General features: G+C 56.1%; 1 protein-coding gene across 5 annotated transcripts in view; it reads right to left on the reverse strand.

Moving 5' to 3' along the window:
- Positions 1-340: 340 nt before the first annotated feature.
- The window catches only part of sema3b (sema domain, immunoglobulin domain (Ig), short basic domain, secreted, (semaphorin) 3B), a 41,320-nt gene continuing 18,849 nt past the window's right edge, over positions 341-22,811 (reverse strand). For 3 of the 5 annotated variants that reach the window (XM_088637056.1, XM_088637057.1, XM_088637055.1), the window contains exons 2-18: positions 22,551-22,795; positions 18,077-18,234; positions 16,435-16,497; positions 10,734-10,853; positions 10,410-10,503; positions 9,056-9,175; positions 8,501-8,643; positions 7,902-8,016; positions 7,001-7,070; positions 6,305-6,449; positions 4,699-4,918; positions 3,888-3,979; positions 3,538-3,579; positions 3,150-3,307; positions 2,384-2,439; positions 1,383-1,522; positions 341-980 (exon numbers count right to left, since the gene is read on the reverse strand). In XM_088637056.1, coding sequence (XP_088493182.1) covers positions 483-980; positions 1,383-1,522; positions 2,384-2,439; positions 3,150-3,307; positions 3,538-3,579; positions 3,888-3,979; positions 4,699-4,918; positions 6,305-6,449; positions 7,001-7,070; positions 7,902-8,016; positions 8,501-8,643; positions 9,056-9,175; positions 10,410-10,503; positions 10,734-10,853; positions 16,435-16,497; positions 18,077-18,234; positions 22,551-22,683 — 2,367 coding nt within the window. In that variant the 5' untranslated portion in view covers positions 22,684-22,795 and the 3' untranslated portion in view covers positions 341-482. Of the gene's footprint in view, positions 981-1,382; positions 1,523-2,383; positions 2,440-3,149; positions 3,308-3,537; positions 3,580-3,887; positions 3,980-4,698; positions 4,919-6,304; positions 6,450-7,000; positions 7,071-7,901; positions 8,017-8,500; positions 8,644-9,055; positions 9,176-10,409; positions 10,504-10,733; positions 10,854-16,434; positions 16,498-18,076; positions 18,235-18,743; positions 18,861-22,550; positions 22,796-22,811 lie in introns of those variants that run through there. The other 2 variants (XM_088637058.1, XM_088637059.1) reach the window with 2 other exon arrangements.

Here is a 22,811-nt window from a genome sequence, read left to right on the forward strand (position 1 = left end):
ATCGCCAGCCTCCTCGTCCCGGCAATGCCATGATGTCATCCTGGTCACGGAGCCGGGAACGGACCCCGCGGTCCAGGGGGGTGGGGAGGGGGGGTGGGGTGGGGGATAAATGCCAGGGGAGTGTGTGTGCGGCGTGCACGAATGCTGCGTGCGTGTGCGCGAGGTTCCTCGCGTGCCCGTGCGTGGTGCGTCCCTTTCCAGTTTCGGAGCGCGGGCAGGAACGGCCCGGAACGCTCTGCGTTGTGTTTGGGCACGCAGCCGGCGGGCTTCAGGGACGGGGGGGGGGGGCTCGTTCAGGGAAGCGAGGTTACCCGGCGTCTTTTGTGGAAAGAGGAGGGAAGTAAAGGCATAAATATCACACGTCAAGATGCTGAGTGGCCCACCCCTGTCCCAGTGTCCCCAGTGTCCCCAGTGTCCCCCGCGCAACCTCTCTGTCCCTCGGGGCAGCAGCCTTCCTCCGTGCCCCCCCCCCCACCCCCGCCTCACCACTCCCCGGCGCTGCGGGGGGCTCTGAGCGGGGGCTTGCCCTCGTGGGTCCGGCGGTTCCGGGCCTTGTGCAGGTCCTGCAGGTGCTTCCACTTGATGCCGGGGCCGGTCCGGACGCCCGAGGGCGGGGGCGGGGGGGGCTTGGCGGGGCCGGGCTTGCCCGGCTGCCGGTTCTTGCGCTTCCACACCTGCTCGCAGATCTGGTCCACCGCGTTCAGGTCGGGGTGCTCCACCAGCTGCAGGAAGTCCCGGTACCACAGCTTTTGATTGGAGGAGGAGGAGGAGGGAGGGGCGTGGCCGTGGCCGTGGGCGTGGCCGCGCGGGTCCGGGCGGGCGTAGGGGTCGGAGGGCACGACCTCCAGCGTGATGCCCAGCAGGGTCTGCGTGAAGCCGTGCTCCATGGCGTGGCACTGGTACACGCCCCCGTCGCGGCGCATCACGCTGCGGATCAGCACGCCGCGCTCCGTCTGCAGCACGCGCTCGTCGACCTTCAGCTGCGACACACACACACACACACACGCGCGTTTGCGTTAGCGACGGCGGTTTCCGAGACTCCGGCTCCTGTGCTTAGAAACACTCCGATCATCGCCGATAACCCTCACCCTGGAGGAGCCCAAGCCCTGCAGGTGTTGCAGGGATCAATCGGTTAAGTGTCTCAAAGCAACGCGGATCCTGACCTGTCCAGTTTGAGCCCGACTCTGTGACTCTCCCCGGGAAAGACAGCGGAGCACCTCTGAGCTGCTGCTGATCTCAGGCCTCAGGTGATCCAGGGCGTTACAGTCCCCCTCCCACCTTGTCCTCTCCCCGCGTGCCCCAGTAATACCAGTGCTCTTGAGTCATTCCCAGTGTACCGCGAGTCTTTCCCAGTGTGCCCCGTGTCTCTCCTGATAACTCACCTCCTCTCGCGGGCTGTCCGGGCGGCTCTGAAACGTCCAGGTGACCTGGGCCTGCAGGGATTTGGGAATGCACTCCAGAAACGTGCTGCTGCCCTCCACCCCGTACAGCTTCCGCTGGGCCACGCGCTGCTTGTGGTGGTCTGTGCGGGGAGACAGAGGGATTCCCTCAGATCCGGGGTCAGCGGGCCGTGTGACCTCCAACGCTGTGTGATGGGCGCAGCTCTCCCCGCCCCCCCCCCGGACGGCGGGTAACCCTGCCAGGCCCAGAGCCCGGTTCTGTCAGGTCTGCAACTGGTGCGCAAGCCCGGTGAAAACTGCGCCCGCGGCCAGCACCCTCCCCCTGCGCCAGCGTTTTGCCCGACACCTCTAGCCCCTCGGGCGTCAGTGGAGGAGCAGCTCTAGAGGATCAGGACCCCCGCAAACAGAGAACCCCCCAATCCCCCTCCCCCGTTGGCTTTCAGGAAGCCTCAGCTCCCACAAGGACCATTGTTGGGGGCCGATGACATCACCATGACTCTCGGGGAGGGAAGCGATCCCACTGACCTCCTGGCGAATGATCTAATGCCTACTGAGACGACGACATCATTGCCGTGCAGGGCTGACCTGATGGCGCGTGCAGCCCAGGACAGGGGGGAACGGATTCGTGAGTCACCGTGCCTTTTCTGTCGCTGCTCATTTGTCACGGAATACCCTTCCTCCGACTCTCCGGGAGACGAAGCCTCTGGCTCTCTTCAAACCCGACCTTCTTACTGGCCCAAAACTACATCCTGCCCTGTATATTTTTATTTCTTTCTTTTACTTTCTATTGTACTTTTACTCTTTTTCGTTATCAGAATTTACAGCGTCCTTGGGTTTGGAAAGGTGTTTGATAAATAAAAGATGTTATTATTATCATCATTATTTCTACAGATGTGCCCGAGCTGTAGTGTCTGCAGGGCCACTGAACTGCCTCTCTTGACTCTGATGGAGAGGCTGCACTGAGAGAGCAGCTGTGCTCCTACCTCCAGAGCAGAGAGTGTTGGGGTCCCCGTTCCTCACGTCCTGACGCCTGAAACGCCTGGGGGACAGACAACACAGCCAGGTGGTTACAAGCAGCAGAAATAAACCTGTCGCAGCGATCATAAACCACAGAGGGCAACAGCGTGTTGTGTAACAGTGTCATCGTGCCTCACAGAAAAGGACGAGTTAATCACTGAAGACATTCAGTGAGAACCGTGCAGTAAATAATCATTTCTTTCCCTGTACATCAGCAACAAACATGCAATTAAAGCTTCAGGAAATAACAGCAAAAAATGTTGCACCCCACCAATCATCTGTGCGAAGCTATTCTTGATGAAGAGGTTCTGGAGAACGAGAGTCCCTGTTTTGTGAGAAGGAGAGTCTCTCCCCTGACAGTGGTGGGGCTGTGAACTGGATAAGCGCAGTGTCTGACAAACTGGGGTGCTCTGTTTGCCACTGGGGGCCCACACCTTCTTAAATGCCCGCCAGCAAGTTCTTAACCCTCTCCAAGGATCTTTAATGTGACGACAATTTACAGAGATCATCTTGGTCGGAGCCCTAAGTCAGGGACACAGAATCGTCCGGCTTTAATTCATTGCCGAACTGAAATAGTTTAATCCCCTCCCCCGAGACTAAGTCAGAGGCCCATAACAACAGCTGGGCAGAGGTGCTGCACAGCTGGAGCTGCGCACTACGTCTACAGATGCCCCTGTGCTGTGGCCCTCTGGGATTGGCATTCCCCCGTTCCCGGCCCTGACGTCCCCTTACCGCTTGGTGTTGGGGAGGTAGCGGGTGCAGGAGGTGCCGTCCCAGGCGCAGTAGGGGTCCCGCGCCAGGCAGCACTCGGCGCAGGCCTTGCCGTAGATACTGCAGCGGTGCAGTGGTACCTGCGCCAGCCCCGTCTCCGAGCCCACGTACAGCTGTTGCTGTGAGCGTCAAGAAACACACGTCAAAAACCCCGTCAAGACTGAGCTCCGGCTCTCGGGCGCTCGCGCCGGGCTTTTGAAAAAGACTACATAATCCACTGTCGAAAAAGAAATGTCAGGTTTTCTTCTGACGAGGCAACACGTTCAGACCTCAGAAAAGTGGTTGCCGCATTGCGAGCACTGCTCTTTATCGTGATGGTGCCGAGTTCGGCCGACGAGGCCACACTCACCCGCTTGGAGGAGATCTGCATGTTGATGATGGACGAGGAGTCCTGCAGAGAAACGCACAGTCAGTCTGGGGGCTCTGTGCACACAGGGACACAGTGCCTGACGGAACAGCCACACCTGGGGCCCGCTTGCTAATCTACTGCCATTCATCATTTAAACCATTCATTTTGCAAAACATCGGCGTGTGCAGAGGACTGAATGTCCCTGAAAAGCGCCATCAGTCGCGCACGAGAGCCATGAGCAAGCAGCATGTCTCTCTCTCTCTCTCTCTCTCTCTCTCTCTCTCTCTCTCTCTCTCTCTCTCTCTCTCTCTCTCTCTCTCTCTCTCTCTCCGCCCCAGCCTCTCGCTCACCTGGAAGACCTGCAGCTCCTCCAGCAGCAGCTCCTCCATGTTCTTCCAGCTCTCCTTGGGCACCGAGATCACCTTCAGCACCGTCCCCACGTCTGCGGAGCACACAAGCACACCGGCTTCACACCTGGGCCTGCTTCAGACTCACGAGACCAGGAAGAACGCAGGACCCGGCCGAGCACGGGAGGTCACTGGAGCCCTCAGGGGACAAGAGTCCCAACAAGCCATTGGCTAGGAGACTGTCTTCAACAGCACAGCTGACTGTGAGTCCGAGCTCGTGGAGTTATTCAGCCTCTTAGGACACAGTGGATATGATTCATCTGTACTGGATTAAGAAAAGGCTACAGTTTCCCGGAATCCTCCCTGCCCCCTAACTGCCCTTTCCCATTATTTCCTGAACAATGCTCCTCTGATGACTACTGTACAATGCACTAGCAAGACCTCATTTGTGTACAGTTTCGCTCACCGAGTCACAAAAAAGACCTCGGCTATTCGGAACCAGTCCAGAAATGACAGAATACCCATGTTGCCGGCATTAAAGGAAGGCCGGATTTGGACGGGCTACAGGAACGTTCAAGCCTCGAACAGAGAAGACTTTGAAAGCACCTGTTTCAAGCATTCACAATTCAGAAAGGCATCCACAAAAGTGGAAAGGCCAGACACGTGGGCACTAAAGGGAAGGGCAGTTAAAACCGAGAGCAGGAGGAACACAAAGAACCTTTTACACAAAGAGATGTGGGAGTGTGGAACACCAGGCATAATGGTGAAGGTGATATCCTGGCTTCCCTGAGGAGAGGGAGAGAGAGAGGGGCACCTGTGCCGATGAACATGACGTCGTACTGCCCGTCGGCCGCAGCCACCCTGTCCACGGCGATCTGCGTGAAGCTGTAGTCCACGCCGACGCGCAGGAAGACGGGGCGTCGGTTCAGGGGGTACACGGGGTTGTACATGAGCGGGTGGTGCCGGGCAAACTGGATGACGTCGTCCGGGAACCCCTTGGTGGACTCGAAGCTCCCATAGGTCTTGCTGGGACACTGTGGGAAGAGCAGAGGTCCTGGGTCAGGGCGTTCCTCGCTCCCCGTTCCCCGCCTGCTCCCTCCGCCTTCCTTCCCAGCCCCCGCTTGGGAAGAGGGGGGGGCGGGGGCGGGACAGAGATCCGATGTCACGCCTCGAAATTTTCAGAAATGAACACCACACCAAAAATGCTCCAGAAAGTGCCAAGCTATTCCTGATGACGATGTTCTGTCAGAGCCCCTGTTTTGGGAGGGGGGGAGAGAGTCTCACCCTCGACACCGGCTGGGCTGTGAACTGGGTAAGCTCAGTCTCTGAAAAGCTGGGGTGCTCCGTTTGCAGCTGGGGGCCCCCAGCTTTTTTCCTTAAATACCCTGGAGCAGCAGCAGGAACAAATGTATCCCTGCACCACAGCAGATCCCCACCCCCAGCCCCGATCTTTTTTTGCCCTTTCAGACCTTCCTGCATTTGTAGCACCCCTGAACTGGAGCGGGGGGGCTTTGCAACAGGGGTGCTGGGGGCTCTCTAGTGCTGGGATCAAACACTGGGACTGGGTGTCCTCCTGCACGGTCACATCCAGGCCCAGAACGCTGGACCCAAGATGGCAGGGCCAAGAAAACCTCGCCCACTTCACAGGGTCCCAACCCTGGTGCTGCAGAGACTGCTGGTGATCTATCATACTTACTGTATCGCTAACCCATTGCCTGAAGGGGCTGGGCAACCAGCAGGCCTGGGAGCCCCAGAGGTTTCCTCATGGGGGGGGGGGGGTTTGTCTCCATGCCGACAGGGTCAGCCTCTGCTATACACTACTGTCAACTGCTGTATAGTTCTCCGGAGAGCTCTGAGGGAGACTGTTGCAAGGGCACTATAGCAAATACAAGACTGACTGATCAACTGATTGAGTGACAGATTGTTTGATTGGTTGAGAGAGAGGCCTTAATTTGCCATGGGCACACGTACATTGGGATTCTTATTGACGCTATTCTCTCGTGTGTGAGCAGAACAATGGACAACACTTTCACACACTCTGCACAGTACATTACAAAACTTTACATACATTTATGTTGATTATTTTCATGTTATATTGGTTGATTGGTTGACTGACTGACTGGTTAATTGACAGGTTGACTGATTGGTTGTTTGGTTGACTGACTGGTTGGTTGTTTGGTTGATTGATTGATTGACTGGTTGGTTAATTGACTGGCTGACTGGTTGGTTGTTTGGTTGGTTAATTTTTTGACCGGTTGGTTAACTGATTGAGTGATTGGCTGTTTGGTTGGTTGGTTGATTGACTGAGGGATTGGTGGGGCGGTTGGTTTATTGACTCACTGATTGGTTAATTGACTGGTTGGTTAATTGACTGACCGACTGGTTGTTTGGCTGACTGCACGAACCCAGAACGTACTCACCATTCCGGGGCGCGGGTAGGGCACCTTGCCCTGGAAGGGCACGTACTGGTAGTTGGGCCCCTCTTTGTGCGAGAAGGGTCCGAGGAAGGCCCTGCGGATGTCGTTCATGGTGTAGAGGCACACAGCCGAGCCCTTGAACACGCTGCTGTGGGGACCACAGACACAGGGACACCGCGTCACCATGGCTACCTCGCTGCCCCACCACCCCTTCAGAAGCCAGCATGCAGATCCCAGAATGTGAAAAATCACACACTAACTTCCAAGGTCTTTTTTTCCTAAAATGCAGAGTTTGCTCCATGTTTTCCAACTACATACAGACTTAGAGGCAGTCATCTCAGGTCATAGTAAACATTTGCACATTCAGTACTTGTAATAACCCGTTTGTAGGGGCTTCCTGCTGGCTCCCATTCTCTTTCCACATACTGTTCTGTGCTCTTTAAAGAAAGGAAGATCAGCACAGGGCGAGAATCACCCAAATAAAATAGTTCTGGCACTTTCCGGCTGTTCAAAAAGACTTTGCATGGTTTAAATCTGGTCATCTGCATTGCGAGAACCAGCGAGGCCTATTTCTCAGGCAGTGGCTATGTTCGTGGGGACATAGTCTCACATCTGGCCCTGATCAATACAGCAATTCCCACACCAGCAACCAGGCTGATCCCTGCTCCCCCCCTGCCCAGACAGCCCTTGCCCTCTGACCTGGAAGTAGAGAACACAGCATAGACCAGAGGGTTCTTCCTGTCCCTGGTCTGTAGCAGGAATACATCCCCTGCGGTACAAGAGGAATGAAGATGTCAGGTGGCACAGTTCATCAACAGTTCACAAGACACTTCGCTTTCTGCTCTGCCTTTAAATAATGAAGCAGCCTTGCTTCGTTATTTAAGTTAAGTCCTATTTTTATTTTTAGAAGCAGTGCTAGTAGTATTATCGTAACTAGTGTTAATATTTCAAGAGTTTTTCCACTAGCTTTTCTTTAAAAAAAGTGGATTGATCTGCAGCCCATCTGCCTCGTGACCAATGTTCCCTCTAAGCCGTGCACGTGTGCACGCGCACACAGGTTATGAAATCAGCGCACGCAGGAAATTGAACTGCGCACAAAAAATTTAATTAAACAAATATGATAATAATAAAACAAACGTGGTCGTGAATTGAAAAATGCTAAATTGACCACATGAGGCTGGCTGCAAGAGGCCCAGCTTGGCTGTGTGCATTAGCATTGCTACTTGACCATCGATATCTCTGCTCTCAGAGTCTTGTACCTCCCTGCTCCTGCTCGCTCCACACTCAGTCTCTAGGACTGGCTCGTGGAATCGCTGTCTCTGTCTTTTGGATCTCTATGCTTCTACGAGAATGACTATACGAACAAAAAATAATTTCAGGTTTACAATTTCACATTCACTCAATTTAAGTTTTTGTCAATGGAAACAAATTTGCACAACTTGAAATTTGTGCGCACACGGGCCATTAAAATGAGAGGGAACATTGCTCGTGATCTGGACACGAGGCAGACAAGAAGCTCCTGCCCATCTGCCCCATGACCTGGACAAGGAGCTGTGACTCTTCCTCTGCGGCTGGGGAGGCCACGCGGGACAGGACTTACGCAGCTCATCGAAGAACGTGTCGCTGCCATCACTCCCTGGCACGGAGCAGATGAGCCTGGTCTTCAGGAAGGTGGTCCACTTGTTGACCAGGCTGCGCTGGCCGCCCATATCGTTCTGAAAACAAGTGCAGGGCTGTCAACTTTAAACACCATCCAACCCGTTTGGCAGTGAGTCAGTAATTAATCTGAGGATCTCATGCAGCTGTTTCCAAGGTTCCAGCTTCAGCACCACAGCTGAGGGGCGTGTTCCACACTCCCACCACCCTTTGTGTAAAGAGTTTTAAACGCACTTCCACGTTGTTTCCACCTGTGTGCATCACCGTTCATTCTAAACTTCTGACAATGAGCTGGCCAGGAATCAGACCTGGGGCGACTGCTTGGGAAGCAGGCATGCTAACCTCTATAGCACCAAGAGGCATGAGAGCAGCACGTAATCGATATTAATATGTGATACGTACAGGGAAAATTAATAGCACGGGTTTGGACAGGAGGTCCAGCAGGGCTGTAATGTGCGCGGCTGTCCTTAAATAACCCTGGACGGTGTTCAGGCAGCCGTGGCAGAAGGGCACAAAGGGAACGCGCTGCGATTGGCTGCTCACCCTGCAGAGCTGTCCAATCCGGGAGTAGGCTGACTTGCCCAGCCCCTGGCCCTCCACCGCCGTCTCCCGGAAAAAGAAGAAGACCTTGTCATCGTCGGGATTCTCGCTCTCGGGCACCCAGAAGGCACTGATGAACTTGGGCTCTGTCACACACATGGCACACAGCGGGTTTCAGGGTACGAGTGGAACATTCTGATATACAACAGCCCAGAGATGACTTGAAGCTCACAGAAACACTAGAAAGAAAAGTGCTGACGGATTTATCTTATAGCTTCCCCCTCCTTCCCTCAAGGGACGCTGACTTGCCCTTCTCTAGGCTGAGTGTCCTGCGTACAGTAGATGACAAAGTTTCCATGGAAACCCAGCAGCTGCGCGTCACAGACGGGACCTCAACTCCTCTGCCAGGCTCCTGACCACGCCCCCCACCTAGCTCCGCCCCACCGATCAAGACACGCCCCCCACTGTGCCCCGCCTCCACCCCGTGTCTTGTCCAGGCCACGCCCCCACAGCCCACACCCGTCCCCACCCCTCCCCTGCCCTGCCCCGGTCTCTCACCATTGAGCCAGCGCGAGTCGTGCTGCTCCGTACGGATGGAGGGCCGCTGACCCATGCTACGGAAGATGGTGAAGTCGCGGCCCATGAGGTCCGTGGCCACGCCGGAGTACAGCTCGTCGCCTAGGGAACAGCACGCCGCAGGGGATCAGACCAGCTCATGACACTTCACTTTCAACGACTCTGTCCGCCTTTATTTCTCCCTGCCCCACTTGCTTGGTTTTCCAGTCAGAAGGTGACGTTGTGCTAAACTGCACAAGAAAATCCCTTTATTATCCTCCACCACTAGGGGGAGAGCTCACCTCCCAGGCTGCCCTTGACCAACACAGAAACTCCAGGGCACAGACAGTCTCTCAGGAGCCCTTCAAAGTGCAGGTCAGGCACTGTATCCCATCCAGCCCCACTGCTCTGTGAGTCCACTGGCCTGAAGCAAACTCTACGCTCAAATGCGTTTCACTCAGCCGAATTGATAAAGCAGGACTTCGTTTCGGAGAGACGCTGAAGCACATTACGGTCTGGGGTCTGAGCTCCTCAGAGGAAAACGAGCCGGCGGGGAGACTGTGACAGTATATTGACCGGAACGCTTGCGGTCCACACACAAGCCCCCCCTGCAGGCAGAGGGCAACAGCAGCAGTTAATGTACTGCAGCCCCTTGGGAATGTGCCCCCCGGCTGGGGTTACTGGAGCCCTTCTGTTCTTCCAGACACTCCTCCTCATGCAAGAGAGAAGGCATGCCAGACTCTGTCTTTGTCAAAGCAGCTCACACACGCACGGACTCCCACAGGCCGTCTGACGTCTTCGTGCACTGGAATTGAATTCTGATGCAACATCTGGCCACAGGACAGGGGATCTTCTAGTTCTAATTTCCTGGAACACAGTGTTTGTTTCCTTTGCACTGGGTGACTCTGCAGCTAAATGCTCAGAAGGGTTCACGGGTCCTCACTGCTAGCACGCCCAGGACAGCTGACAGGGTGCATCCCCGAACCCCAGTTTTAATCAAGCATAGTGCAGGGGTGCACAGGACAGCCACCTCAGCAGCTCCCTTTCCCAACGCCTTGCAAAACATTTTTCGGATCCCCCTTTCCCTGGCGGCAGTGACAGCAAGTGCTGATGAAGTCGTCGGGCATTTCCGGCGCTGTAGGTTTCCGAGGAGGAGCTACAAGCTACCAGCCCCTCCTTCTGACCGTGAAGGAGGGCACCGATGGGTGATCAAACGAAAACAAGAAGTGGGTGATGTTTTCTAAAACCTGAGCTTGTTCTTTACGGTGAGCCTCATGTTAGTTATTTTTTAAGGAGATTCCTTCTAGGAAAGCGAGTGTGGCGAGGCCGCAACGCCCTTCCCGCGACGGACACTCACCGATCAGTACGGAGGCGGCCTGGTGCCGGGGATCATAGGGGCTCTTCCCTTTCCCATCCTCCGCCCTGGAGGGGTCCAACCGGAACACATGGTCCTGGGCAGAGGGACACACGTTACAGCAGGGGGGCGGTGTCGCGGCTCCGCTGGGTCAGACGCGCTTGACAGCGCAGGGCTGCACTCGGTCGGCAAGAGGATACAAGGGTAACGCACAAAGAGCAGGTTTCACATGAATCGAATTTTACTAGAGGCTGGGCAAGCAGCACCCTGCTGTCCCAGCAGAGGAGAGGGAGGGGCGGGGGAAGGGGGGGGAATACAGGGGCTCACCTCCATCTTCTGCCCCACCTCCACAAACGCACAGGTGGGGTGAAAGGCCCCTGTCCCACAGGCGTACAGGTGAGTGCGGTTATAATGATGCAACACCTTCACGTAGTTCACACAGTCGGCCTGGAAAACACAGGGACAGATACAGTGGAGCAGACTTTCACCAGAGAAACACAGAGCTGAGACCAGCTCTACACACATCACACACACTGACCAGATCTACACACACCTCACACACTGACCAGATCTACACAAACCACACACACACTGACCAGATCTACACACACACTGACCAGATCTACACACACCACACACACTGACCAGATCTACACAAACCACACACACAGACCAGATCTACACACACACTGACCAGATCTACACACACCTCACACACACTGACCAGCTCTACACAACCCACACACACACTGACCAGATCTACACAAACCACACACACACTGACCAGATCTACACACACCACACACACTGACCAGATCTACACACACTGACCAGATCTACACACACCACACACACACTGACCAGATCTACACAAACCACACACACACAGACCACCTCTACGCACAACTCAGAAAAACAGACACAGTGACTGATCTTCTGTACTACACAGAATCACACATCCAGGGATCAACACTATACACAACACACATCACCAAATAAACCTCTGTCTCGCTCAATATTCATCCCAATTGATAATGGATTAAAAATAATTGCTAACTGACACAGCAGTACTCCATGCACAGTGCCTCACTGTACGTCGACCCCAAGTGAACCTGACCCCTCCCCTCTCCTTTCCAGTTAGGGGGTGTGATAGTGGGAGGGGGAGGGGGGGTCGCCCCTGCCCCTGACCAGCTGTTCCTCCGTTCTGTGTTGGAATTATCTCAGGAGACCCCCCCAGCTCCTCCATTAGTGTTGTCAATTCGTTCCGCCGACTGGAATTACCACAGAAACCAGCTCCTGAACCGCAAACATCTGTCCCCCCCAGATCGAGTTTCACCACGGCGGCGGGGGCTGTGGGGCTGGGGAATCCCTCTCCCAGCCCGTCCACAGCCTCTCTCTCTCTCTCTCTCTCTCTCTCTGCCTCCGTCAGCCGGCCGGTCTCGTCTCTCGCTCGGCACCGCCCTCATTCACGACCCCCTCCCCCCCCCGCTGCCCCCCGGACCCGGAGCCCTGTCCGCGGCTGGATCAGCTCTCACGGGCCAGGACCGCCGACGCTCTGTGGGCGCGCGAGGGGGCCGTGGCGGCTCTGTGTAAGAGCCCACGGGGGAGTCGTTCACCCGTCGGGAGAGCGTGGGCCCGGGGAGGTCCAGGGGCACCCAGTCCGGGGGCCGACTCGCTCCCCACCACGACGGCTGGGCACACCCCTTCACCCCTCCACTCCCAGAGCCCTCTGCGTGCCCACACGGACGCAGACCTTTCCCTGGGTGTCCCGAGAGCTCTTCCGAGCGGCAGGGGGAACCCTCCAGGGATGCTTCAGGAATCAACTGGAAAAAGGCCACAAGAACAAGGCTCTGGCGACAGTCAGGTGAGCTGTCCAGCGGACAACTGGGCTGGACCAAAATCCAGAAGCACCCCCCAGGAACCTCCGTCATTCCCTGAACAGGGAGATCACACAGCCAGAAGTGAAAAGGACACGGCTTTGCTTTCTAATGTTCATTCCAATCTGTGTTCGGAATTGTGACCCAAACCCGGATGGCTCATGCAGTAGGCAGCTGGAAAACTCCCAGGCTGGCGGGCAGTACCAGAGAGTGCCCGAGCCCCAAGGCCACCAGGTCCAGGCGGCGCACTCCAGTGTCCGGCGTCGATATCCCGACAGATATCCCCCCCCCCCCAATCGATAACACTCCCAGGGATCAGTGCGGCATCGTCACTCCCTGCCACGAACTCCCAGTCTGACCGCGAGTGGGAAAACCCTGAACGAGAATCCTAGAGCAATGCGTGCAAACATCACAACACGGTGTTCTTTAAAAGAACTTTAAAAGGCCGGCTTTTAGTAAATGATTTTATTTATAAGAGGCGACGATGTTTTTTTCTTCCACTAGTGCGAAAAAACCTTAGAAAGACCCTGATGTGGGGCTGGACAAACCGCCTCCGTGCTCCGCGGTCCCCTGTACGCGTTTATCACCGGCAGCCGAAACCTGTAAAGCGCTCTGTCGCCGAGTGGAGGGAAAGGCGCTATACCAAGCGAAACTGATCGACTGGTTTGGGGTTTCCATGCTAGTGGAGGAAGGCAGGAGGGTCACGTGAAATTAAGAATACTCCTCTGTGTGAGCCAGCGTGCCTGCAACACAATCTGATTAATGACCTTTTCCAGGCTCTCCGGCCCGCGGTGCTCACACGCCACACAGTAATTAAGGTCAGGCACCGGGGGCTTGAACACAATCTCTCTCTGGGAGTGTTGTGGGGGGGGGCGCCAGTACTGTGGTCAGCTGACACCCCCAGCAATCCAGCCAGCCAGCCAGGCAGGCAGGTGGTGTCGCCTGCCTCGATCCCTGAAGCGTCTCAGCGTCTCAGCACAGAGAGTTACAGGCCAGCAGTTCTGGAGCGGCGCTGGCGCTGTGTGTGTGTGTGTGTGTGTGTGTGTGTGTGTGTGTGTGTGCGCGTGCGTGACTCCCAGGAGAGACCCAGGAAGTACAGGGGGAACAAAGCTGCAGGCAGGCGAGCTCCGTGAAAAGAAGAAAACGGTTAAACTCAGAGACAGAGTGACCAGTGTTGATCATCTGATATATTTATAAATGCGGACGCGGAATATTTTTCCCAAGAGCGCTTGAGAAAGCTCGGGAGGCAAAATTCCACTGCGACTCCACTCGAGGAGGAGGTGGGGGGGGCTGGGGGATGAAGAGGCGAGCCAGAACAGCAGGCCAAAGCCTGGGACTCTCTTCTGCAGCCCGGCTGGAGACAGGTGTCCAGCAGCGAGGGAGAGGAGGGAGACGGCAGCAGGTGACCGCCCTGGGCTGCTCTCTCCGTAACTGAAATGAGCAGAGCCAGCGCTGCTCTGTAAATCCTGGGCAGTGTTTAAGACACGGGGCCCGTCAGGGCAGGCAGAGCTGCCTTTCTGTGCCGGGGAAGACTGCCTGACGCGTCAGGAGGGGGTGCTGCTCGCTCTCCGGGCGAGGACGAGTCCAGGCCACTCACCTGCCTCACAGAATCCCACCCCACTGACAGAGAGCAGCCTTGCCCCGGGACGCAACTCCAAAGACACAAAACACCAAGCAGGAAAAGGAGCAGACACAGCCTCACCAGTATCTGGTGGAGCTTTGCTTCATGGATCCTACAGAGGGGGGTCTTCAACAGACGATCACGTTGAAGGAAAATGGTTATATATATGGGTCCCAGGAATCTCGTGGGGAAAACTGGACAATTGGGAATATTTATAGGCAGGACCCCACAAACACAGTAACTAGACTGAGCTGGTGCCACAAGCCAGAGTTTTAAACCCAAGGACTTAGAAGCAATTTGGCATGCAGAGAGCTCAGCAAGAGACGGGTTTCAGATCGGCATAACCTGACAAGAATGTGGCTGCTGGAGCGAGCACACAAGACAGCGTTCTTCAGGTGAAACGCGAGCCAGGCCTGAGGTCTGAATGGAGCCCGTTGTTCTCTACAGCAGCTGAGCTGCGGCAGGGAGGACCTGAGGAGCCTTGTAGCTTCCTCTGTGTCCCCGAACCCCCTCTCCCAGCCAAACACACACAGGCTCGGGAAGGAGATCAATGATCCTCATGCAGTTGTCGCAATTTATTGCTTACTGAGTGGGTGGTCTTGTTTTTAGGGGAGGGGGGGGGTGTTTCTCCGTGGATTATGAGGCGTGTTCAGGAAGCTTGAATCCAGGCTGGGGTCATTGTTCACGGGCTGGGGAGGACAAGCCAGCTGGACATTTGGGGGGTCGGGGTGGCCCTGATGTTGGGGTAAGCCCCGATTCCCTTTGCCTGTTCCAGTCTCCTGCCCCTTGTCCTACCTCACCACCATCAGGACTGTCTGCCTCCTTATTTTATTGTTACTATTATTTTTGGCGTTCATATTATCGAGAACTGTGCATTTCAATCTGTCAGGGAGTCGGTCAGGGGCTCAGGGACCGACGACACGAGAGAGTAAACGAGTCTGTCCGTCTGTCATCTGGACGAGTGATCACCCCCCCTCCCCTGCCTCCCACGTCTTTGATATGCGATCGGCTCTGTTTATCCTGCAGTGGGAGTGTAACCCAAGACCGATAAGCTCCATGGGTTAGCGAACACCTCGCCTGGCCTTTCTGTTTTGGACTAAGCAGTCCAGTCTCTGCCTCCCGGTGTCCAAATGGAGAGATATGGGTGGGGGGGGGGGGGGTGATGCGGAAAACCCTAGACACAACCCCCCAGCCTGCACGGACCTTCCAAAAGAACCGCAGTCTTTCCCTTGCCGGGGTACGGAAGGCCGGAGGAGCAGAGTGCGACAGACGATGGGTGACTTGAAACAGCACGCTGGCCGGCCGGCAAAGAGAGAAACAGTGAAATCCGAGTCAGGCCCCGAGAACCAGGACACACACGAGTGAAACTACGACACCGAGTCAACACGTCGCATGAGAACTGACAAGCCTCAGAAAAGCTGAAAAAAAACAACGTGCACATGTGCCTCGGTGAAGTTTTGCAAAACGCAGTTCTCTGAAAACTTCAGGCAGCGTACCGGCTCCCTACGAGCCGCGTGATTATCGAGATTAGCGCTGCTATTTGTTTTGCGAATGCCGAGATACAGTAACTGCGCACTAAACACGCAACCATTAAAGGTGGAAATGCCATTACTCAGATAGCGATCTTCAGCTCCGTTGTGGAATTCAACCGCGCAGCATGAAAATGATTTTCCAGTTCGCCAGAAAGCGCCGCTGCCGACCCCAGAGGTGCGAGGGCCGACGTTCACAGGCCGTGCCGCATGCGTTTGAAAGAGGGGCATCATGAGGTGAACAGGGCCGCACTGTCGCCACTTCCTGTACCACATGCTCAGAAGTGCACCGTGAATAGATTAAGGGGACACCAGCCTCACAGCCTCTGCCCACAGCAGTCTGTTTTGTGCAGACAGACACTCACACAAGCAGAGCAGTTTCCCTGCGCTTCAGAATCTCCTCCAGCCCTGTCCCAGCGGGAGGGCGCCAGGGGAGTCTAGGATGCTGTGCGACACCATAGATTCGGCTGCACTTTCTTGCTTTTAATAAACCAGACCGTAGTTCGTGGCCATGGGTTGGAGGGGTCCAGCTCAGCCACACAACCGGCTCCGAAACTGATTGATCACCTCAATGAACTCATCAAGGTGCTGGCCGGCTCCACTCCCAGAGACATTCCACAACGGGATCCAGAGGGATCCAATGGAATAAGGCTGGAATCCGAGAGGACGCGGCCCCAGGCGTCCAGAGCCTTCTCACGCCGAGCGCTCCTGAACTCGCCCTCATCACCCCGGAGCAATGACCCGCCCAGCTGGAGACACTCAGCTCTTCCCACTAAGGATACTACCTGCTCCCAGCTCCCAGCTCCCAGCTCAGCACATCACCCGAAAACACCAGCCCCCCCAGTCCCTTCAGCTGCCAGACTGGGGCAGCCAGCGGGTTCGAGAGCTGATAGACAGTTCGACCCGTGCGATGGGACAGGGTCGGCTTTAAAAGCTCCCGTGTCCAGCCAGCCCCACGCCCTCACCGGGCAGCACCGAAAAACTCGCACGCCGGTACTCACGTTGATGTCCTTCCCCGCCCAGTTGCACTCCTCCCTCCAGTCCACAGGGGCCGGCCAGTAGATCTGCAGGAGAGAAAGAGGCAGGCGGGAGGTCAGAGGTCAAGCAGGCCGGTACACGGGAGGGGCCCCCGTCTGCTTCAGGTATGGGGTCACCAGACGCGTCCTGCCCCGAGGGAGACAGGATGAAGACAGGGGCCTGGAAGGGGGGGGCGCTGGGACACGCAGGCACAGAGCCCCCAGGGGACAGCATGTGGGTCTGCGAGGTCAGTGGCTGGCAGAGCTGCTGCAGATCGTCAAGCTCTTTCCTGTTGGAACAGCAGGGAGGTATGAGAGAGGTCCTGGCCTGAGTCTCAGCCGCGTTCCGAAACTGAACCCCTTACTGGCTTGATTTGTTGCTCAAGGTTTCAAGGCGAAATCTTTTTTTCAGGCCTCTGCTTGCTTGACCCATTTTAAAAGGGTGCCACGAAGCAGGACCCTCGCCCCCCCCCCGACGCTCTCTCTATTCTCCCCAGCGCGGAAGGCAATCAACGTTCCCAGAGTCCAACAGCCTGATGGTGCCGCCCCCCCACACCCGCCGGCGCCTGGCGTTCCGAAGTACTGGACATCAGGACTTTCCGTGTCCCGATACGCTTTTCCTTTAAAAAAGGCTGAAAAAATACAAAATGAATCCAGGACAAAACAAAAAATCAGAAAAGAGGGGGCCGCCCTGGTCCGGCCCAGACAGGAGTCTCAGGAATGGCCAGGCATGAGGGGTGGGGGTCAGGGGGGGTCGTGCCGGGCCACGCTCTGCAGAGGGAGGAGACAGCGGGGGGAGACTTGAACTGAGAGGCTGACGATTTGAAGGCCCTTGACCTCATCCCGTCTTCCTCACTTCCAGCAGGAACGCACGGGCGCCAAGTGGCCCAGCACCCAGAGAGCCCCTCACCGGACCGGGCTGGGGGCCCCTGTGCCGCCGCCAGCCAGCCCGAGTCGATGGCAGACCATCCCGCGCAACGTGGGAATGTCGGGGCAAAAGGCACGCTGTCCCTGCAGGAATCCGAGATCAGGTCCAAGCCGGAGGGAGGGCTGCGGGTCACGCCTGCCACCTGCTGTCTGAACCGGCCCGGAAAACCCAGGAGAGGAAATCGGCTCCCACCTTTCGCCAGCCTGACTGCTCTCCCTCGCAATCAAGAATCAAGCGAGATTCCTGCGCGTTAAAGACCAATGCGTTCTCATGTGATGCACAACTTGGAAGCTGAGCTTCGCAGCACCTGAGCTGGAGTAGACCTTGCCTGCACTAACCTCAGCCGCCCCGGGTTGTGGACCAACGTCGGTCCTGTCTGATGCAGTGTCCTTGAACTAATCCTCCTGGGACTTTTCTTTATTTAAGTGCCCTTTCTGACAATTCCTCCCAGGCCTTCACCCTTCACATGGATGGAAGACATGCCGGATGTATGTCAGATTCATCAGAGAGGTCAAAGGGCAGGGGGAGAGGCGACCAGAGGCCAGCCGAGATGAATCCCACCCCTTCCACCATCAGGGATCCCCGGATATTTGTCAGACCGAGCAGCCACCCTGCCATCCCCGCCTCCCGGGGCGAAGGGCACCCCGTCCAGCCTGGGCTGGGACTCACAGGGGAAAGAGCTCCGCCCCGTGTCCTGACCTTGTGCTCCTGCTTGGCGATGTTGTCCAGGCTCAGCGACAGCAGGAAGTTCTTGGCGCCCACGAAGAGCCTCCCGCGCTCCTCGTCCAGCAGCAGGGCCCCGAAAGAGCAGGAGCGCTCCAGCTCGAACCTCCGCACGCCGTGCACCGCTGCCAGCTCTGCAACGACAGCGCAGGCGCCCCATGAGCACAGCAGGGCCTCGCCTCGAACCCGCACTCTGTCCCGGATAGTCAGGACCTCCTACAGTATCTATGGGACTCACTATGGGAGACCTCATTGGATGCCAGTTGTTCTTGACCAGAAGCTGAGCAGGTCAAATGAGATGAAGAGGAAAGGGCATCAGACATTGTGCACCCTCTAATAAACAGCATTATCATGGTTATTTAAAAAAAAACACCTAGAGAGGATTACTGTTAAAGGCGCTATATAATCCATCTGTCCATACATTTTCTAACCCCTTTATCCGATTCAGGGTTGCGGGGGAGCTGGAGCCTATCCCAGAAACCAACAGGAGCAAGGCAGGGTACGCCCCGGATGGGACACCAGTCCATCACAGGCGCTATTTAAAGTAAAGTTCAATTTTATTGCCATGATTTCCCTAAATAGAGTATTGACCTAAACACTTCATGAACATAAGAAAGGATACAACCCACGCTATCACACATACTCAACAGCCATGACTGTGCAACTCGTTCCAGACCTCCACCCTCCTTTGTGTAGAGAAGTGGCACACTTCCAAGAACAGTCCTGTTCCTGGACTGCATTTCCTCTTATCTCATCACCCTTAAAGTAGCACAACAGCAGTAGGACAAGGATCCCAGTCATGCGACATTCCCCAACAGCCCACGCCAAACTGCCGCGCAGGAAGGAATCCCAGGGGCACGGCCTGAGAACAACACGTCACCTGACACGCAGCATTGACCTTCGATCTCGACCGCGCAGCTCAGCTGATAACAGACACTCCGCCACCTAACTCCCGAGCCTGGGAAACTTCTGCACCGGCGCCGCGGCCCAGAGACGTCACCGTTCTGTGCCGCAAGGCCGCCTGTCGCTTTCCAAACAAACACAGCGCCTGGAGACAGGGCTCGGAGCGGATTCCGGAGCGGGCGAGGCCTTCCCGACGGCAGCGCCGAGGAATCAGTCCCCGCCTCCCTGTGCCGCATCCCGAAACGCAATTTTCTCCACGGGCCAGGACCAGACCGCGCGGCCCGGCACCGCGGAGAGAAACCAGCCACACCTGTTTGTTACACTTTCCCCCACGAAGTTACACCAGCGCACGAGATGTCGGAGACACGGGAGTACTGTAGGTCTTATTTATACGCCCTTGGAATGATGCTAACATTATCCGACCTGATTATCTTTCTAGGTGATTCTGAGGCCCGGTAATGCTGTCAGATCTAGTTCTGCTCACTTATTTTACCGCACTGTTCTCTATCAGTCAGGACACCGATGCACCAGACTTCTACCGCAGGTGCATATCGGAGTCTGGATCTGCATCGCTCAGTCCTGGCTGCGCTCCTCCAGTGCAGTCCCCTACAGTGGTCCACATTGTCATTCAATTCCCCTTCCCATCTCTCTCCTTCCTGATCTCTCTGTGTCCCTCACCCCCACTCCCCCCCACCCTCAATTCTGCAGCCCCATCTTCACCAGCTGTCTTCTTCAGTTGCCGTGGACACAGTGGAATCCAGGGGCCCTCCAGATGCAGCAGCCTATGCTGGAATGTGCAGCAGTATCGCCACGGCAACAGGGCGTGTGTGTCACCGGGGAAACGGACTGCGAGCGTGGACTGTACAAACCCTGCCCTCCATTTTCACACCTATACCCATACACTCCCAGAAGAAGGCCTCACTGCAACCCCACCTTCTTTGAAATGAGGTCCGCAGGGAAACGAGTCCACCTCCTTCCAACTCTGGATTTTCAAAGTCTGGCAAATGACACGAGGGGAGTAAACTTTGCGCTAGGAAAAAAGGCAAAATACTGCACCCGAAAAATCCCAGGACCCATGCCACCAATCAGCTCTTTTGTTTTTCCATCATCTAGTTTTGAACTGCTGGGGCTTCAGTCGTCCCTCGGTCAAGCCCGGTCAAGCTTTGTTTCAGAGATGCCCTGGGTCACTGAACTCACACTCAGGAGGCTGGGTGGGCAGGGTCAAAGGTCAGGGGCTTGCGGGAACGGGGTCCCTGGTTCGAGGCCCAGCTCTGCAACTGCCCACGCACGTCACTCCGGAGAGCACGTCCCCGTCCTGCTTACTGGGAGACAGCAGGCACGTCCACAGGAGAAAGTGCAGAAGCACTTCTCCGCACCACAGCTCACTTCCAGTAGTCCCTCTCCTGGCTCCCCTGGATGAACTGTAAGTGAGATGACTGTTATTTCATCTGAAAGAGCGGCCCGTCCCGTCCAGACGCCTTTTTTTTTTTCCAGAGCCGAAGAAAACAATCCGCGTTCCATCCGATGACGTCACCTCGGGGGGAACGACCCGGACTTTCGGATGGAAAAGGAGAGGAAGGAGGGGGGGCTGGGGCCTCACGCCGGCTGGAAAAAAAGGCTCAGCGGACGAGTGCGGAGCGCCGTGACGGATCTCCCCCCCGCGGGGACGGGACCCCTCTGTTTTCCGCGGAGCCTGCGTGAGCCCGCGCGCTTCTGTGCCGGAGCGCGGCTCGTCTCACCGGGCCTGTGCCGGCGCCAGGCCTTCTGGGATGAGCGCAGCAGCAGGAACTGGATTTAAAGCCTCTGTATGCAGCCAGGGGTCAGCATTGCTGCCTCACAGGTGCTGTCTGCGTGGAGCCTGCGTGTTCTCCCTCTGCTCCGGTCGGCTCCCACACTCCAAAGACGTGCTGGTGGGTTAATCGTCTTCTGGGAAGATCGAGCGTTCGTGTGCCGGCCCCGCGACGGACTGGCGCCCCGTCCTGCCTTGCGCCCGTTGCATGCTGGGATAGAATCCGTCTCCCCCCCCCGAAACGCTGTACTGGATGAAGCGGTTACAGAACGGAGGGATGGACGCCCTCCATGCGGATGTGTGCAAGGATTGGAACGGATTTCGGAATTACCGGGGCCTCCGACTCTGGACGGGTAATTCATTTTAATTCAGATCGGAGAGATGCCCTGCCATCAGGCCAGACGTCAGTGTGCTCTGAACAGACTCCTCACCCGCTGCCTCACAGCGCCTACCGCGGAAGACGGGCACACTGCGAGCGACCGCGGGCCTCTGATCTCGCCAAAGCGCGCTCTGCCAAAAGCTGCCCAGGGCTTCTCTCCCTTTCCTCTCTGCTGCTCGACTCGGAGGGAGGGACAGGCGACCTTTCCCTCTCCGCCTCGCCACATCCTGCGCTGAGCTGATAAACTGGGACACAATGGGAGCCCGAGCAGCTCTGCCTCATGTTTGGGAACGCAGGGAGGGTTCAACATCAGCCCCAAAGGTCACTACAGCAGGCAATGATGTGTTTTACACTTCTGAATTCTGTCTCAACGAATCTCCATCGAAAACTGAATCTTTTTAGTCTTGAAGAAGAGAAGACTACGAGAGGAGCTTATTCAAGCATTCAACATCCACCAAGTTAAACCACTGGGCTCCCTCAGAATCAGCAGTCGAACACAGGCCAGAGGACACAAGGGGAAACTGCAGTACAGGGAAGTGCATTTAAAACTGAGAACAGGAGAAACTTCTGTACCCAAAGAGTGGCTGGGGTCTGGAGCACGCTGCCCAACCACATTGCTGTAACCTATATCCTGGGTTTCTTGCAAAAATCAGCCAGAAAACATCCTCCAATCAGGCCACGAGCCACCTCTTTACACGAAGAGTTGTGGGAGAGTGGAACGGGCTGCTCCGCCGTGTAGTTAAAGCCGATTCCCTGGTTTCTTCCAAGAAACAGCTGTGTGAGATCCTGGGATCTGTTGGATTCTTGCAACCAAACCAAATGGCCTCCTCTGTTTTATAATCTCTCCTATATTCTTATTGTATATATGTCGGGTTTACTTAGGAAAGAGATCTCTGAGCTTTAAAACCCTTGTGCTGGTGAAATTAAACAGTGCCTTCTGAATGATTGTAAAAGGTTATGTCGCCTGAAAATTGCCTACTGTTCCATATCCCCACTTCAAGTATCCTGTCACCGTTTCTGGCTAATTCGGTGCTGCTGTGTGATCTGGCAGGGGAGGATATTAATGTGCAAGACTGGTTTGACCGCCCTAGCAGCACAGCTTTCCAGTTTACACTGACAAAACCGTGTACTGGGGCTTTCTGCAGTAAAATCAGTGACGTGAAGTACAGTTCAGGTAAAAGCATCATACCAGCACTGCAGACCGCAGGAACAAAGCAAAGCGATCAGTTAAAGAAAGACAAGACGTGCGCTGCACACAATGGGGTTCGGAACATCGTGCGACCCTGACGGCAGCAGCACCAGCTCGGAGCGGGGAAAGGACCGGCCAGAGAAGCTGTAGGATTACTGTGGGGGGACTGCGGGGGAGAGGCGGGGCTCACCTTGGTAAGACAGCTTCATCCGGGGGGAGGAGGAGGAGGAGGAGGAGGAAGAGCTGCTGACTCTGCCGAGTCCACCGGCCACCTGTGCCGTCAGCAAGCCGAGGAAGAGCAAGGCGCCCGGTGTCGCCGTCATCCTCGTCGTCGTCGTCGTCGTCGTCTCTTCTTTGACTTCGTTTGCGTCAGGCCACCCTCGTCGGGGCGGGGCGCGCAGAGAGGAAAGGGGACTTCGCAAGCGGGACACAGGCCTAAAAATAACACAGA

Source organism: Lepisosteus platostomus, chromosome 6, assembly GCF_059453375.1.
Source record: "Lepisosteus platostomus isolate fLepPlt1 chromosome 6, fLepPlt1.hap1, whole genome shotgun sequence".
NCBI lineage: Eukaryota > Metazoa > Chordata > Actinopteri > Semionotiformes > Lepisosteidae > Lepisosteus > Lepisosteus platostomus.